Source organism: Synchiropus splendidus, chromosome 18, assembly GCF_027744825.2.
Source record: "Synchiropus splendidus isolate RoL2022-P1 chromosome 18, RoL_Sspl_1.0, whole genome shotgun sequence".
Classification (NCBI taxonomy): Eukaryota; Metazoa; Chordata; class Actinopteri; order Syngnathiformes; family Callionymidae; genus Synchiropus; species Synchiropus splendidus.
Window position 1 is genome coordinate 8,406,619 of NC_071351.1, and position 18,382 is coordinate 8,425,000.

Here is an 18,382-nt window from a genome sequence, read left to right on the forward strand (position 1 = left end):
TCCTTTGTACTCTCACATGACTGTGTAGTGTGAGTCCGACTTTATAAAATCAGATATTGAACTTTAATACCATGTTTATTACAATCGGGTCACAAAGCTGTGTCGTGAATTTAGACCGCACCCTCATTCTCACCTGGATCTTTGATCATCCGTGTATCAAGCCACTGAAGCCGGCCAAGCTTTCCAGGGTGTCCGTGGCTTGTCACCCAGTGAGATAAACTTCCTTAGTGATGAATTAGCATGTCATTATAGGGTGAGTGGAGAACTATCTTAGGCTGCAACCTGGGGTTTAGACATCAACTGAAGTCACTATAGAACCAAAACACAAGCCGCCATCTCCAGCTTGAGAGGGTTGCCACATCTGACTTTGATCTCTGTTGTTATTAAACTGCATTTACAATAGATAAAGCGCTGTGTAAACAGGCTTGTTATGATTATAAAAAAGCTCTTCCTTGACTTGATCCTCCGTTTCCCTGTTCATCCAGGAAGTTTATCTGTAGTAAAAACAGTTTGGAGTTAATAACTACTCCTATTCTAAACAGGGGTTTTGCGGCAGCTGCCAACACAGGATGAATTTACAGAGTTGTTCCTTTAGCAGAACAGTTGCAGACTTTGGAATGGTTGACTAATCTAATCACGGACACCTGATGATAAAACTCCTCAGACGTTCAGAGGACAGAACACTTCCAGAGACTGACAGGCTCCTGGAACTTGATCTGGACATGCTGCGCTGAGATGCCTCACGCTCGGAGGGTTCTTTCCCCACCGTAAAGAGGAATTATTCTCTCAGATGTGATGCTTTTATCCTGAATTTGAGAAGCTTTTTTTGTCATGATGGAGCTGAACGAACACTCAGGTAAAAGATCTGATTTCCATAGCTATTGATATAATCATTGTTGATCCAACAGTGACGGTTTCTGCAGCGATTGCTCTCATTAGAAGTCATAATTTTGATTCTATTAAAATCAATTTGACTTGTAAACAATGTGAGGTTGTTGCTGAGCTCATAGATCATGAGGAATTTCAACTCACCGTACAAGCATCTCCCTCAAAATCAGGATCTCTGCATGTTTTTGACCGGAGATGAAAAGTCCAGCACAACAACTGCTCGAAGGAGCAGTTTGAGCATTAACTTCAGGTGTAAATAAATCACAAACTTTGGCAGTGAAGTCAGTTTTTAGTTAAAGAATCGACTTATATTTTTTCGCTTTCGAACACTGATGATAACAAAAGTAATAATTATATTAATAAGACTAACAAAAATAAGACTTTTCATTAAATACATATATTTTTATTACATTTCTAGTAATTGCTTTTATTGCTGATTCTAGATATGTTGGGGCGAAAAAGGAAGGCCTACACGGTGGAAAGAGATATACTGGACGAAGAAGAGGTGGAGAAGATGGCTGAGAAAGTGGAGGCAAATGTACCTCTTAAAGAGAAACTCAAAGACTCATTACGGTAAAATGTCTCATAATCCTTTTACCTGGCAAAACAATGAAGGTGTGTGGAGAACCAAGACAGTGGGACTGTGTGGATGGTTGAGGTCCCACATGTAAATCTAACAAAATATGATTTATGACCTTCATGTTCAGTGTGCAGTATTCGTTTTTGTTTATGCTGCAGGGGCAGGTGTTCAGGTCCCAGGCTGAGGAAGAGTATCCTGGCCAGGTTTCCCATCGTCTCCTGGCTGCCACGTTACAAAGTCAAAGAGAACCTTCTGGGGGACATCATCTCTGGGCTCAGTGTGGGGATCATGCAGCTGCCACAAGGTGAGAGTGGGATTTTCTTCCTCAGCAGTTGTTAGCATTTTCAACTCGGGATCGTGTGCAGGTATGGCCTACGCTCTGCTCGCTGCGGTGCCCCCAGTCTACGGCCTGTACTCGTCCTTTTATCCTGTCCTCATCTACTTCCTCTTTGGCACGTCCAAGCACATCTCACTGGGTGTGTACTGAAGCTGAAACCTGACTTGTTTCTGAAGTTGTAGTAGAGAAAGCACTTATTATATTGCATGTCTTCTCTCCAGGAACATTTGCGGTGACAAGCGTGATGATCGGAGGGGTCACAGAACGTTTGGCTCCAGACTCTGACTTCATGAACTGGAATAACCAGTCCAACTCCAGCGTCCTGGACACTGTTTCACGGGACCAAGCTCGAGTGCAAGTCGCCGCTGCCTGCACCATCTTATCGGGGGTATTTCAGGTCGGTGGAAATAAGAGTAATATCACGGGCCAGTCGCTCTTTTTTTAACTATCTTTTCAACAGATTATTCTGGGGTTCGCCCAGTTTGGGTTCGTGGTCACCTACCTCTCAGAGCCTCTGGTTCGAGGCTATACCACTGGAGCTGCCATCCATGTCATTGTGTCTCAGCTGAAATACACGTTTGGTGTCAGCCCAAAACGATACAGCGGGCCACTGTCGCTGATCTACGTAAGAATGGATGGATGGATGGATGGATGGGTGGGTGGATGGATGGTGGAAGGGTGGATGGGTGGGTCGGTGGGTGGGCGAATGGTGGATGGGTGGAAGGGTGGAATGATGGATGGATGGGTGGATGGATGGGTGGGTCTGTGGTTGGGTGAATGGATGGATGGTGGAAGGGTGGATGGTGGGTGGATGGATGAATGGGTGGGTGGATGGGTGGGTTGATGGATTGGTGGATTTATGTATGATGGATGGATGAATAGATGATGGATGGGTGAATGGATGGATGAGTTGGTGGGTAGGTGAATGGATGGATAGGTGGATGGATGGATGGGTTGGTGGGTGGGTGGATGGATGGATGGATGATTTGGTGGGTGAATGGATTCTTCTACTAAGACTTGAGCATCCTCTCCCTCCACTTCCTCAGACAGTGGTGGAGATCTGCTACCTCCTCCCACAGACCAACATCGGAGCCCTGGTCGTCAGCATTGTCGCCATCATCGGACTCATTGTTGCCAAAGAGCTCAATGCTCTGTTGACGAAGAAAATCCCGGTCCCTATCCCGGTGGAGCTGCTGGCTGTGAGGATCATAGCCCAGAGCTGTGATGACTGATGTCCTCCACTGACTGCCGTATCTCCCCAGGTTGTTTTAGCCACAGTAATCTCGTGGCAGGCCGACCTCACGGGGCGTTACGGGGTGGACGTTGTGGGTGAGATTCCCTCGGGGTGAGAGACCAAGGCAGAATAATTCTATGACCACATGCGAAGGATAGAAAAGATGGCGTCTCATTTGACAGCCTTCAGCCGCCTGCCGTCCCGGACGTCTCTTACTTTGGTCAGGTGGTTGGCGACGCCTTCGCCTTGGCAGTGGTGGGATACGGTATTGCAATCTCACTGGGCCGAACCTTCGCTCTCAAGTATGGCTACAGGGTGGACAGTAACCAGGTAAAGCTACATGTCAAGCAATATATTATCACTTCATTTCATGGAGCCATTTGCTCTCAGGAACTCATCGCTCTCGGCCTGAGCAACAGCATCGGAGGCTTCTTCCAGTGCATCGCCATCAGCTGCTCCATGTCACGAACAATGGTGCAAGTGAGCACAGGCGGGAAAACTCAGGTGTGGCTCAAGTAGACATTAAGATCAATAAATCTGTGGATGATAATCAATGGATTATTAATTTTGTTATTCCCTTGACAAGAATACATAACTCACATTATGATGAGTATATTTTTAAGCCTCTTATTCTTAATCCAAGCAGACAAATTTACCTCAAACTGCTTCGTGTCCTCAGGTGACACTTCTGTGTCCTATGAATAATTTGGATGATAAATATTGGTTTGGCTTAAATATGTTTTTGAAATAATTACAATGTAAACACACGATTTGTAATATTTTATGTCAGTTTCTTTGTTTTTGATGTTTTTATTTTATTTTGTTTTATTTTGTATTTTACCAAGAGTGCTTCAGTGGATGAAGAAAAACCCAGGTTATTGAGATGTGTTGACTCCTAATTCCACCATTGAGGCCAAGATGTTATGTACTCACTTGTTGTCGTAGTTTTATTCCTCCGGAGGCCAATTGCAAACTGAAAGGTTTTACGAGGTAACTAATCGATAGCAATAGATGGGAAATGTTCAGACATTGGAATTATTTCTGAGGCTCATGTCCCGATACCATCCCAAGCTCATAACTTATGTTGCTCAACCGTCAGACATTAAAGTGACACAACCTTCACCGCCTGTTTATTCCTGTCCCTAATGCGCGGAGAGGAAATTGACGTGTGTTATCCTGCCTTTATCGGCCTCAATAAACCTGCCGTCACTCATCCTTTCCTCTGTTTCCCCCTCTCTGCAGATTGCTGGAGCCCTGTCAGCAGTCGTCGTCCTCATTATCACCCTCTGGATCGGAGTCCTCTTCCAAGACCTGCCCAAGGTACCTGCACCAGCTGTCCACAACAATGAGGATAGCAATGTTGGAGAGTGAGAATAATGACCAATGTGTTGTGTTCATAACACATCATTCCGTGAAAGATATGGTTTCATAACAGTGTGTTAGCCAATACCAAGACCTTGAACTATTTATCACGCCGCATCATTACATATGTCACTTCACAGGCAGTGCTGGCGGCCATCATATACGTCAACCTGCAAGGCATGATGAAGCAGTTCCTGGACATCCCAGCGCTGTGGAGGACCAACAAGGTGGACATGGTGAGTGCTCTGCTAATGCAGCGGAAATATACAGTTGAGAAAAGAATAGAAGCCTTCATGCTGGACTAAATAACACAGATGAGAGGAGGAGGAAACTTTTTTTTTCCTGCAGATGTGTAATTATTGTTGTAACTTCAAAGCTGCTTCACACCAATGGCTGTTGTAATGACACGCTAACGTGGAAAGATTCCACATTGCAGAATCACCAGGGTTCAAGACAGAGAATGGCCGGGTCACCTGAAGTTTCGGTCAAACCAGTCGATCCATGCATCGCTCTTGCCGAGTCACAAAAGGGCACAGCATGGGTTCACATCCCATTTGTCCTTGAGCCTTTAGAAAGTCAAACGTTTGCAATCCATATCCTCTAATCTAATCTAATCTCTTTCCCCTCGGACTTTGTCTGCAGGTGGTCTGGCTCGGCACCTTCATCCTCACGGTGCTGTTGAACCCTGACCTGGGCCTGGCCGCCTCTATCGCCTTCTCCATGCTGACTGTCATCTTCCGGACTCAGCTGTATGTGTTCTCTCCATCAGAGCTTTTTTTCCCACTGACTCCCATGACTTCTCACCTGGGTCTGTGCTTCTGTGACCAGGCCCAGATACTCGGTGCTAGGTCAGCTGCCCGGAACAGACCTCTACAGGCCGGTGGAGGACTACAACCAGGTATGTTAAGGTTGTTGACAAGCAGCCTTCAAACCCTGTTGTGAATATCTTGGTTTAAAAACAGGAAATATTCAACTGCATTCATGAATATGTATACTCTGTATCTCTCAGGTGGTTATGGTCCCCGGCGTGCTGATCTTTCGCTCATCCGCCACGCTCTACTTCGCCAATGCTGAGCTGTACCAAGACGCTCTGGAGAAGAAGGTGAACGCAACAACACAAATTGTCTCCGCATATCTACGATTAGCTCCAACAAGCATTTCCCTCGACGCTCAAGTGAAAGCTCAAATGGCACTTGAACAATTCAGCAGTGACAGATATTGTTCAAAAGTCACCCCACCCTTTTCCATCATCCCCGCTCTCGTCGTCTGTCGGAACGACTTCCTTCCGTTCGGCGGCCTCGGCTGTCACTTGGAGAACGGCGAGGCAGACCGAGAGAGAGGTGAAAGAAAGATAATGGATTCCAGGGAGGAAGAGACGGCGGAATACGGAGGAGATAATCACGAGCCTCATTCATTTAAATGTCAGATAGTCAAAGGCGCAGCCGAGCTTCCTCCTCGCTAAGGCTCAAATGAGCTGTCAGATGCAGGCATGGATTTGTTCACAAGGTGAGAGAGCCTCCCGAAATCATGCTGATGCAGTTCCTGATCAAGCCGATTCAGAAATGACTTGGCTCCATGTTGGGACTCAGGGATTGGCTGAGTCACTGGAGAGCATTGAGTGGCCCATGCTGACCACTGGCCGCTGCCCTCAATGCCAGCAGTAATGGGATCCATCAGTCTGGGCCGCACTGCCCTGCCCTGCTGCTCTGGGGTTCCATCCTGGTGCCAATTTGTGGTGCTTTCTGCGGATACTCAGCATTACTACCCCGAAATGACCCCGGATCACCACATGTGATGCTCGATCAATGTCGCTTCAATCTCTCGAAATGCCTTGACTCACATTATATCTGCTCAGCCTCAGCAGTACTTTTGCACCAAGTACAAACTTGTGCCGTCAAAGTGCAGCAGACACCAGTAGCTGTTATGCAAATGCTCCGTACTGATGCTCCCATTATTCAGTGTCGCCTCTTCTCACACAACATAACAAATCCAGTGACTTGTGTGACTCACTCTGTAGTCCTGCTCAGACACATACCAAAGTGGTGCCAAGTAATGAAGTGACTGTTGTTCGACTGAATAACCGTCACCGACCCGTTTTTCAACAATCTGCTGTGTCGTCACATGGGTTTTTTCCATTGCCAACTGAGGTCCGTTATTTATGTTTTTCCATTGTCAACATTCATTGTTATTCTTCACAGTATACTGCAGTAAGATGTCCTGTGCTGACCCGCATCTCTTGGCTACAGTTCATCTAAATGAAAATAAAGCTCAAACACTTCTGTCTTGACCTGTTATTCAATCTCCTAAGTGCGTTTTCTTCCAGACTGGACTCAATCTGACCAAACTTTTGTCAGCAAAAAAGAAACTTGAGGCCAAAAAGAAGAAGCTCCAGAAGAAGAATGCAAAAGCAGCCAAGAAGCTCGGCCCTGATTCGGTATCCAGAATACTCTGTTGTGCCTCGCACTACAAGCTGTGTCTTCATCGTCTTGTACTGGTCCAAGCTTGAGGTGCCGGGAGGAATAGCCACCATCGATGTTGAACCTGAGCCCAGCGCCACTCACCTGACGGCCATCATCCTAGACTTGAGTCCTGTCAACTTTCTCGACAGCGTGGGAGTCAAAACCATACGCAGCGTACGTATCCACACTATTTCAGTTGAAGGTGGTTGCTAGGTGCTAGTTTACGGAAGTCTTCTGCTTATGTTCCCCACCAAGCATTGCTTTGTTTATTCAGTATATTAGCTCGTACTATTAAGGCTCTCTTGAAACGTGTCTGTTTCCAGATCCGGAGAGACTACGGAGAAGTTGGCATTGAGGTGCTGCTCGCCTGCTGCCAGTGTAAGTGCTCAGCCAGGTGTGAGATGAAGATTTGAAAAAGCATTGTGTGGATTGTATATTTGTACGTAGAAGACGTTCACAAGATGATGATGAAACGCGCTCGGTATGTTTTAACTGCTTCATTGTTTATACTACCATACACTCATTTCACCTCCTGTTCTTCCAGCTTCTGTCATGGAGAACCTACAGACTGCCGGCTTCTTCACCGACACCGTGACTAGAGCGAGTCTCTTCTCAACTGTCCATGACGCGGTTCTTCACTGTCAGTCCTCAAAATCGCTTCCTGAGGTAGCAACTGAGTTTGTTTTGGTTGCATGGCACAGAAAGTGATTGTTCTCATCTGTTTCACAGGACCGAAGATCAACGTCACTGTGAGCAGCAGGAGAACCAGACTCTGAATGTTACTCAACGCACACAAAAAAATAATCTGGTCTGCGTCAGTTCAGATCAAACATTTAGATGGGCATGTAACCGAAGGCAGCACATCCACACCGGTACACAGCGATGCACTTCAAAGCTGTGAGGACCTGCTCCAGTCCCAGCCAGCCTCACAATAATGCTGTTCTCTGAGCATCATTGACGTTTATCTTCTTCATTTGTGTCAATCATACATCCAGCTAGTCTTTTTTAGGCCACATTGAATTTGTCTGTGTAAAAATGTAAATAGTAAAAATTTAAATGTTTGTAATGTACTTGACTTTGTTTGCGCACATCTGTAACCTCCTCTTTAGCTCCAGTGTTCTCCTCCTCTGGTTTCACAGCTCAGTAGAGGAAAGTGTGAAGTGGGGTCAATCTAGAACAAAACTGTCTGGTGAAGCAAAATAAAACTGGAGTCAGAAAATGTCAGTTACCTGAATGTAACTTCAGTTCTATGAATATATGCTCGGTATTGGTTACCTCCACTCCGAGGCCCACCCTCTCCCTATAAAACCCTGTTTGCCGCTACACGTCCTCCTTTGAACTCAGCAGCAGACAAGACCCAACAGCGACATCACTTCTCACACTCTGGAGCTGTGTCTCACCTTTGCCAAGTTCATCGAGTAGTGACGTCATCCTCGCGTCCGACAGGCGAGCTGTCAGATCCCCAGGTACTAAATCTGAGAGCTGGGAATCAAGGCGTTTGGTCCTAATGCCAAATCCGAAGGGGAGGCGTTTGAATTGAAAGCATGTCTCCCCCACCACAAACTGAAGGTACCTCCTGTGACGGGCAAGAATGGGAACATGAAAATAAGCATCTGTCAGGTCGATTGAAGTCATTCGATCTCTGTGTTTGATGCACTGTAAACAAGTGACGAATCGTCAACATTATGAACGCTCGCCGAGCGATGTAATGATTCAGACTCCTGCAGTCTAGAATATGTCTCAGACCACTTTATTTGGAATGAGAAAATACGGGGAGTACAAGTAGCATCCGACTTACGGCCGAGATCGGTTCTGACCAACCGGTCATAGTCAGACTGAAGTCGAGTGACATTCAAAACAGCCTACGCGAGGGTTATAGGTACTACTGCAGTGGTGTGACAGTAAGATGTTGGGATACTGTGCTGTTGTACGCGATGTTGGGCTGTTGTGTGCTGCGGTGCCAGCCATTGAATAGAAAAAAAATAATCTGCTGGCTGTGGTTGTAAGTACAGGTGGACGGAAGTCGGATGTTACTTGTAGAATCTTCCTCGTCTTTGACCACAGGGGACACTGCCCTTTTCTTAGGAGGGAAGAAATTTCTAGGTTTAAGTACTCTAATTCCTGGCGAGTACGAAGACTCGATCTTCAAACTCCCAAGAAGCACATTGAGTTGGTTGAGTATTTTGTCCATCCACGGCGACAGTTGGCCGCAACAAGACATCTGGAGGAGGCCCGCCGCTGACACCTGGACCTCATGGATGTATTCGTCTGAGATGGGACTCCTAGAGTAGGTAAAGCGGTCGAGGGCCCTCACCTGCATCCCCCACCTGCAACTGCGTAAGCCGTAGCCGCAGTTTTGAAAGTGAGGGGGCTCTTCATATCCTGGGCTGAGCACATCCAAAGCGCGGCCATCTTGGGACTGGAGCGCACACCTCTCTTCTAGCCCTGGCCGTAGATGTAGCATGTGTAATCCTTCTCATCCTCAGAAGTGTTTTGAGCTTTATTTTCATTCAGATGAACTGTAGCCAAGAGATCTTAACTGGTGTCGGCGAGTTTGACTGGGGTAAATTTGATGGTGAAGTCTCAGTCTTTGTTCTGTCAGCTGAGTAAATGACCTTTTAAACCAAAGTCAAAGTCGTGTCATCCGAAAGGAGGATCTTTCTAATTTCACCTCCTATATTGCCTCACAAAGACGTTCGGAGCTGAATAAAATACATCACCTAAATGTCTCCACAAGGGACACTGTTGCTTGGCAGCCAAAAACTAGTCAAACTTGTAGTCAAGTGCGATCTAGAGAGAAACTGGGTTGGAGAGAAACTGGGTGGCTTTTACTGAAGTGTGGAAAAGTCCAGGTATCTCAATTTAAATCTGCATCGAGTGACAACTTTACATTGTTTGATTTGTTTTGCTTTACACGCGGCTGCAAGTTCAATATTTTCCCAGCGCTGCCTGATGGCTTCAAACCTGTTTGGTCGGGCACATGAGATGTCGAGTCATCAGCTGATGTTGATGCATGTTTGATTAGTATCAGGCTCTAAATCTCTGTCCGTCTGAGAGTCTGGAAACAGCCGATCTTATCGAGAGGCTCATCATTACCTCTGCGTTGTCCTAAAAGAAATACATAACTCAGTTTTATGTCCTCTATTTTTATTTCCTCTGATTCTTTTGTCGCCTGAAAAGCATTTATTTTGGTTAGTGCTGCAGCCTCAGTAAGGAGGTTGTGAGTTTGAACCCAGCGTGGATGGATGGATCACAGAACTTCTTATAAGAGAGGAGAATCTAACATTCCCGTCTGCGCAGAATCTCTTTTTATGGATCAAGGAGACTTTTAAGTTCATCTCTTCTGATGGTGTTGGCGCTCTGATGTGGAGTTCAGAGGCTTGCATGGTGAAGTTTGGGTTGTCCTGGTTTGGCCTGCTGTCGCTAGCTTTAGTGATGCTTTTGCTTGTAAACTGAAGTTTATTTCTGCAGGATACTGACGCCTGTTTGTCTCCAGTTCTAGTTTGCTATGTAGGTGTGAGGAGAATTAGGCAACTTCAGCTGAGTCAATAACATCAGATCCCCGGAAGAGACACTCATTGCTGCCACTCTAGTGCACTTGTTGTTAATGGCATCAACACCAGTACAACTGAAAGTGATTCATGATGCCCTCGACTACTTCACCAACCACATGACTATCTGACAGGTTACACTGATCTCATGCCAGGCCCAATAAAATAATTATTCGAGCAGTGTAGCATCACTGCTTATTGATAGGAATCCTGCTCTCATTTTCAAGACACATGAGCGTGTGTACAGTATAAGTCCCACTGAATTAACATAAAGCACATAAATGTTTTTCATCTTTAATCTGGTTTTTAAAATCATCCCTCACCTGTCTGTGTTTTCATCTGCCACATTTCAGGTTTAGCTTCACTGATACATGATACCTCTTTTTAAAATGTGTTTTTAAAAAATACAACTTGAACCTTTGTTTTGTAGCTTCTGTGATCATGTCTTTCAGATTTTTAATTTTATTCTGCCAACATTGATAACTGAAATAGGCAGCAGAAAAATAATTACAGAATAATAACTACTATTGCTGTCATTTCACATCAGAAAATTGCATCTGCTATATTTGACTTGGGTTAAAAGGATTCCCTTCTATACGATTTGAACTGTAAAACAGGTTTGAGAGAGGAATGCGACGAATGCACTGTAAAAATAACCAGTGTTTGCGTGCTCACTCAAACATTATCATTAAAAAAATATGTAAATGAATATTTACATGTGTCAGTGGTCAGCGGGACAGCCATAATTCCTGACGCCAACGTGTACGGAGAACCGTTTCTGTCAAGTGGATGCCAGATCGGCGGGAGTGCGTGGTTATTTCGGGTGAATAACGTCCGACCTCGTTCAATTTCAGTCAAGATCTTGAGGTCACATGAAGGAGCTGTCTCCGCCTCTGAGGGGAGAGAGTGTGAGACCAGAGGCAGAGAGACAGGTTCCGTGAGAGGGGTGTGTGCGTATGTGTGAACACTTATTTAGTTTCTGCCTGAACATTGCTGGCTGCATTCTTCTCTCAGCTGGTGGAGAGGACGGAGAGAGAGAGGGGGAGAGAGAGAGAGAGAGAGACCACCGGCTGAACGGGACCACAAGCTCAAACTTCACTGCTTCTGTGCAGGTTGGTTCCATTTTATATGCCTCAAATTCCATGCAAATTTAGCGACCGGCGCGTTTCCCATCGGCATCACTGAAGCTCCATCACTGGATCAGTGTTATTTTTAGCAGCTGGTGTTGATGCTGCCTCTTCAGTGATTCGGTCGTTTGTTTTTATTCCGCAGGCGTCGCGCCTTTAATTCACGTGCAAACGGTTGGACGTAAACAAACAGCCTTGACGCGTGTGTGGCTGTGGTCGTGCCAGTGTTGGATAACCCTTCATCATCACCATCCTCATCCTCATTCATTAGTTCATCATTGAATATTAAAGTCTGTCGGGTCACTGTGGACTGAAACATCAACGCCAGATCACTTTTCTCCTCACCGCATCTATTTTTACTGTGACTGCCGTTCATTGTCATGCAGCACATGCCTGGAACATAAAGACTGTTGTGGGCAGAGGGAGGAGGGGAGGTGGTGCTGCTTTAGGGAAGTTAATCCTCATTACTGAACAACTATTATCAATCGATGGCTTTAACTACAGCCTTAAACATCTCTTATTAGTCATTTGTTTATTAAATCATTCATCTGTATAATGCATTGCGATGCCATGCATTTATTAAAAAAGATATTTACTAATCCTGACTTCATTTTAATGCTTGTATACATTCATGAATTTGTCAAATTTCACGAATTTGTTGAACTTCCGTTATTGCATTTGATCGCGACAAGATGCAGGTGTAAATAAGGGATAATAAATGGATATATATTCACGTCTCATAATTCATAAATGTGTATTAAAGTGGATTTTAATGACAAATATTTTTACACTCTATTATTTGGCAAGCTCTATGTTTTGTCTACAACAAACAATAGGAAAAACAAAAAAACGCCTTCAGGGGAATTAAAATGAACGAAAGGCTAATTTGGACGTTGACATTGACGACACTTTCTGCAATTGTCTTTGTTGGCCCAAGAACATGTTCGGCCACAAATCTTGTGGCTCCAGGCACACACCATTTTGGAAAAATATTTATTAATTAATTAATACTATTATTTGTATAATTACCATTATTATTATTTTTAAAATCACCAATTGACTGTCCCAAAAAATGGTAATACAAATTTATGTAAACACAACATCTGATCTTAGTAACTGTAGTGTTTACTTTATATAGTTTCTCTGAACTCGAATTGCTTGAACCAAATAAATAGTTTATAATTTCTGTTCTATTCTGTTGCTGTCTGGTGTTTCTGAAGGGGGGGGCTCAGGCAGACTCTCGCCCCGGCCCTGGACTTGGATCGCAGCGGTCCTGGTCGAGTGGTTGTGGAGAAGGCAGCGTATGGCTTAGTGACGTCACGCCGGTTGGCTCACCCGTATGTGCGCGTGTTTCACGGCCAGTCCCTCCATCTTTCACTTCTTCTGCAGCGTAAACAAACAACAACTGCAGTAAACAATGAACGCGGTGGTCGGTGCCACCTGCCTGCTCGTCGCCGGCTTGTCCTGGTTCCTCTACGGCAGCGAGTTGACGTCGCTTCTCCCCTTCCTCTCTCTTGCAGACACCTCCATGCCCGAGTCCGGAGCTGCTCCGCGGCTAAGCCCGCAGGGAGTCCCTTACAGAGACCTGCCGCACATCGTCAACGCGGACGGTCAGCACCTGTTCTGCCGCTACTGGGAGCCGGACAGCACGCCGAGGTGAGCGCACCAGGGGCCGGGAGGTAGGAGCGGAAGAAGGCGGCGAGTGTGCAGTGAGAGCCGATAACTAAGTTATTTCGGGCGCCAGAGTTAAAGACAATATTTTTTTGTCATCTTTGGGTCTTGTATAATTTAACTGTATGTTTTCACCTTTCTTCAATTAAAATATGTGTTTTCTTAACATAGTTTATTATCATAATCTAACACATTATATAATATTTAGGACAGAAAATAGCATCTTCCACTTGTTTGTAATAGGAAAACATTTTTTTAATATGCTGCACTAATGTGTTTTGCTGTTATTGTCTCCTCTGAAATCTGATACCAGTGAAGTTAAGTTTTATGTGCTCATTGTTTAGTCAGACAAAATTATCAGGAATTAACTTTTCATTGCCATAAAACTTTTCTTTCATTCATAGCTGCGAAATATTCTTTTCTTATAGTATCTTATAGTCTTATCTGCATGTGACGCCTTCCTGTCAGTGGACTGCAGTTGTATAAAACGTGTTTTTGAAAAAAATTTTTTTGCTTAGCTTTATTCAAGACACTCATATCAGCTCCATGTTTTCATTCTTGAAGAGCCACAAGACACGTAACCAATACCCATTCTTAGTCTCTTTATTCCTAGTGTGTTTATGGAGACCAGACTTATAAGAATGGTCTTAAAAGGATGGTGATGTCGGGAACATTGATCAAAAGGTTATGAATGTGATACAGAGTAAAACATGCTTGTTGTTTTTCAGGGAAATAACAAATCCTCAAAATGTTGCTTCTATTGTTGTGTAGCAGGTGACAGCTTATAATTATGCAAATCTTCTTGTCATATAAGGGGCACTAATAACTCTTAAAGGGTCGTGACCTGGTTAAGGAACAATACAAAAATGCTCAAAACGCACGAGGAAGCATCTTAATAAATGTAAACAAGGAGTTTCATAAGGGCCCCTTGCTTGACCTAACACTGGGCACTGGATCTAAAACATGTACTGATTTAAGTGCACAGCGCGTCCAAATTCATCGTCTCCTGAATTCACATTCAGATCAGCATAAACCTAAATGATGCAGTTTTTTGAGGTTGTTTGGTTGATTTGGTGTGTGGCTAAGGACCAGGAATAAAAGAAGAAGATCAGCGTACAGGAAGCCTAAATTATTCATGGGTATGGACGTGTGTTTTGAAACGGACCTGTTCAGGGTGTCAACTGTTGGTGTCTGCTCCATTACAGGTTGAGTTCAGGAAACATCATCATCACTGCTGTTAAGGTCAAATGTGTGAGTGATTTCCTGTAACGCCTGGTTACATGGCTTCAATGCTCTGCTCGCAGCCACAAAAACCTCAAAAACTTGTTTTTAAGTTCAGTCGTACAGCCGACTTCTTATGAGCAAGGAAAGAGTCAATGAGAGGGTTGAAGCCAACTGGTTTTTACTTTGAGTCACTCTGCTGGGGAGTCTGGTGGAGCCCAGATGTGGAACATCAGCTGAGCTTGAACTCGCTGCATGCAAGGAATGAGATGCCGCAGCAAGCTTCTCCCAACATCTGGATGCCAGACAGTAGCGCTGCCACATCTGTAACTCACTAGCTATCTAGCTACAGGCAGGGAGCGTTGCTAAATAGAGGTCATTCTCCACATTCAGATTCACAATAATCCTCACAACCTCCAGCACTTAATGAGGTGTGAATCACATCGAACAACTGAAGAGCTTCAAAGTGCATGTTTTGGAAATGAAAAAGTCTGAATCACCGAAAGCTTAAAATAGCTGCAGCTCTCTCTGCGCTGCATCTACTCCACGGTCGAGGCTTTGTAGTGCTTATGTAAGAGGGTTCTCACAGAAGGGCAGGCAGTTGCCAGGCAGTTGTAGTAAAAGAAAGCAAGCAGAAGCTGAAAATGCTGAGCGACGGAATCGCGACGCACCAAAACAATGATCCATCCGACGTGAAACGTTAAGTAGTTAAACTCGGCAAACAAGGTTACGAAAGCTTTTTGGCCTGTAGGAGGTTTGTGACAGTTTAACTCCCAGGAAAGGAGGGACTGCCGTTGGGTGAATGAATGGTGGCATCAGATCTTGTTGTTGACAACTAAGTCCTGGTGGCACCGTCAGCCACGTGAAATCTAGGCGGTGTTTGAAAGGCAGGGCAGACTGCTCGCTATGAAACTAGGTTGCCTCCCACAGGTGGATGGCGTCTCACTTCGGGAGAGGGTAATGAGCTGCGCCGTCCTCCAGAGAGAAGGCCTGTCCATGTAGAGCAGCCAGCTGATATATCTAGATGTACAGTACATTTCCGACATGCTGTACATTTTTCCTCGCAGACAAGTTTCAGCTTACAATGTGCCACCTTCGGCTCCAACACTACTCGCCCCATTGTTCAAGTATTGAAGGGTTATTTGTTGTCAATCCAGTTCAGAGCGGATCCCAGTTTATACTATTCACGTTTGAATTCAAATTCTGTTAGATTGAGTTTGACTCAGGATCATTTGTGCGTGTTTCTCTCGCCTCTCTGAATTCATCCTCGATGTAATGCTTCGTTTTCACAAACAAATTCGACATCATTTTTAAGCACACTGAAGTGAAGCCTCCTTTGTGTTTGTCTTGATTCACCACGAACCTCAGTGTGAAACATGCAGCAGTCACTCGCCTCATTAAACGTCTCCGTTGTGTACTCAGCGTTCATAAAGTGAGTTCATGAACCACTGTCTTTGCACACGCTACTGTCGAGAGGCTTCTGAGCCTTTGGCCCACTGCTACCCACATTAATTAAGTTCATTATTCTGAGCTTGTGAAGCTTTATGGGCTGGCAAGCAGAAGCCATTGAGCTAAGTCACATCATGGGCTCCAACCTGTCAGTAGGGGGCCGAATTAATTAGTTGGAAAAAAACCTCTGCTTTGTCGTCCAGTTTGCGACATGCATGTGTTAGTGATTTGAGTCTCATATATTAATATATATTTACATGTAAAATAGGAGCAACTTCTTCATTAAATGTGCTTTAAATCCAACCTGTTGCGACTGACCCTGAAGCAGGACCTGAGTTTCTAGCTCCAACAAAAGCCATTTATTGTGAGCATGATCCATCAGAACTGTTGCTAAAAAGGCTGTTTGAATTTGAAACTGCTGGGAGCTTATCATGAGTCTGCAGCCCCAGCCACTGAAAACAGGAAGCAGCGGATCAAGGAGTTTCATCTTTTCCCGTATTTTTGTACAACATTTCATGGGTGATAAGTTAAATATTAGACCACCTGTTATTCATTATTTGACTGGAACAACATGTAAATATTTGCCAAGGACAGTCATGACATCATGGGTTCTGGTTTTCCTAGCTGTTGGAAATATTTGTCTTTTGTGCTATTGATCTTCAGATCTGCTCATTTTTCAGCACAAGGGTCGTGTTTCGCCGTCCTATTGTGGAGAATGTTTGGGATAAATACATGTTTTGTGTTAGATCGTATTTGAATAGTGCTATCTGAACTCATGTATGTAATAAACAGGTTTGTAAGATACAAGCGGCGTCTCACTTATACACTCTAAAGTTGCTCTTCAAAACTTGTCTTTCACTTCCTGTTTCGCGACAAGGGCACATGTGGTCAATCTTTGACAGACGCCATTAGATCAAAACAAAAATAAGTCACCAGACTGAGCTGTAAAATCACAAGGTAAAAAGAGACGGGGTTGAGGTCAAAAGGTCGCCTGCTTCTGAAAGGCCCTTTCTCTCAAATGAGGAAGTGGGTTAAAGGCGACAGTTGGGCGAGGCGGGGCTCTGCAATGATTGGCATTTCTTTCAATAGATGTGAGATGGGGCTGTGACCTCCACATGGAGGCCAGTCAACCCGCGACCACGCCACAATATTTATTCAACTCATGGAATAAAGATTCACTCTCCTGCTTTTGTGATGTTCCCAGTTACACCGGGTCTCACTCGCTCTGTTGGGGCATTTCATTTATTCATTCCACTTATGTGACTGCTTTCATTTAATTTTCCTGCTGCCCACTGCTGCTGCTGTCGACAGAGAGCACTCGCATTGATTTAATGTGGTGATGGAGTGCTTTGTTTGCACAGAGAGGATCGCTTTGGCTTCATCGACACTCCGTGTGGAGACAATATTTGGATTGATATGATCATATAGTGTCATTTAATTTAACGCAAACACACCTACTTTTCTGTTCTGAGGAGAAACTTACGCTGTAGATTTTCATTCAACATTTGGTTTTATCTGTCATCTATTTATTTGCATGTTATTCTTCTTTACTTCAGTAGGATTCAGTGGGAGGAAGACATGATGGCGACTCTCTCTGAGATGTATGTGAAACGGAAAAGCTGTTGTTGTTGTTTAGAACTCCGGATGGGGATGTTTGATTTTATTTCACTCCCATGTGGGTGGATTTAATGTTTGGCTTCCGCTCTTTGTTTAATCTTCCTATCAGCCTGATAAGAGTCTTTCCATGGCCTCGTCTGTGTTGCCTCTGTTGGACTTAAAAACATGATGGATTCTCACTTATACACGCACAAAAGTCATGTTATTTCAGCAACACAAAGCATCTGTCTCGCTCAAGTACTCGTCTGTTATCAACCTGAAGTCTGTTGAGTCATGTGATCATAGCTTTGTTGGGTGTTACCCACCTGGCGCTCATTGTTGTTGGGCTTTTTTAACCTAATCTTCTTGTCAAGTCGGCTGTGGCAGGTTTCAAATGACACATTGTTCAGAACATTTGTATTCAGTTTATTATGTTTTAACCGAATCTAGTGATAGATTTTGGTCTATTTTTTTCTTAATGTTTCACCAAAGACATAGCCAGCAGACACAGCAATAACACACACCCACAGTCACACAGTAAAGTCCTTAGAATTGAAGTAATCTGCTTAACATTCCAGTGTTCTGTGTTGCCCAGACTGCTGCCATGTCTGGATGCTCTTAATCTCCCTGGGGTTAATTCATTTATGAAGAGATTGCGCTCAGATAAAGGTAACTAAAAATGCAGTCGCGTTAAACCTGTTGAATTTGAGCCTCTATTTTAGAGTGTAACTCAGATTGCTGTGTGTCAGGTGAATCAACTACTCTTCATTATTATGGCTACAAATCGGTTTGAGGATCCAGGATTGCTTTATTTGGTAAAGCTTGTGGAGAGTTTTGTTGTTGGTGCTGGGAGAGCAGGGGAGGGCGGACAAAAGGGGAACCTCTCCCTCTGGAGTGTTTTAACAAG

General features: G+C 44.5%; 2 protein-coding genes across 5 annotated transcripts in view; both read left to right on the forward strand.

Annotated features, from left to right (window-relative positions):
* Positions 1 to 151: 151 nt before the first annotated feature.
* Positions 152 to 8,064, forward strand: slc26a6 (solute carrier family 26 member 6). 3 transcript variants are annotated; one of them, XM_053849565.1, is made up of 20 exons: positions 152 to 253; positions 1,332 to 1,461; positions 1,627 to 1,772; positions 1,834 to 1,944; positions 2,027 to 2,202; positions 2,266 to 2,430; positions 2,852 to 3,004; positions 3,068 to 3,150; positions 3,222 to 3,369; positions 3,430 to 3,543; positions 4,282 to 4,359; positions 4,542 to 4,637; positions 5,044 to 5,150; positions 5,230 to 5,299; positions 5,411 to 5,503; positions 6,725 to 6,835; positions 6,903 to 7,034; positions 7,184 to 7,238; positions 7,405 to 7,526; positions 7,590 to 8,064. In XM_053849565.1, exons 2-20 carry the CDS (start codon positions 1,334 to 1,336, stop codon positions 7,611 to 7,613), a joined length of 2,112 nt encoding a protein of 703 aa, XP_053705540.1. In that variant the 5' UTR covers positions 152 to 253; positions 1,332 to 1,333; the 3' UTR covers positions 7,614 to 8,064. The 3 variants fall into 3 exon arrangements, with proteins under 3 accessions (XP_053705540.1, XP_053705539.1, XP_053705541.1); XM_053849564.1 differs by having other exon boundaries at positions 161 to 856; XM_053849566.1 differs by lacking the exon at positions 152 to 253 and adding an exon at positions 1,103 to 1,138.
* Positions 8,065 to 9,580: 1,516 nt separating this feature from the next.
* The window catches only part of mgll (monoglyceride lipase), a 19,028-nt gene continuing 10,226 nt past the window's right edge, over positions 9,581 to 18,382 (forward strand). The window contains exons 1-3 of one of the 2 annotated variants that reach the window (XM_053849399.1): positions 9,581 to 9,712; positions 11,426 to 11,523; positions 13,059 to 13,194. In XM_053849399.1, coding sequence (XP_053705374.1) covers positions 13,067 to 13,194 — 128 coding nt within the window. In that variant the 5' untranslated portion in view covers positions 9,581 to 9,712; positions 11,426 to 11,523; positions 13,059 to 13,066. Of the gene's footprint in view, positions 9,713 to 11,425; positions 11,524 to 12,868; positions 13,195 to 18,382 lie in introns of those variants that run through there. The other variant, XM_053849398.1, reaches the window with a different exon arrangement.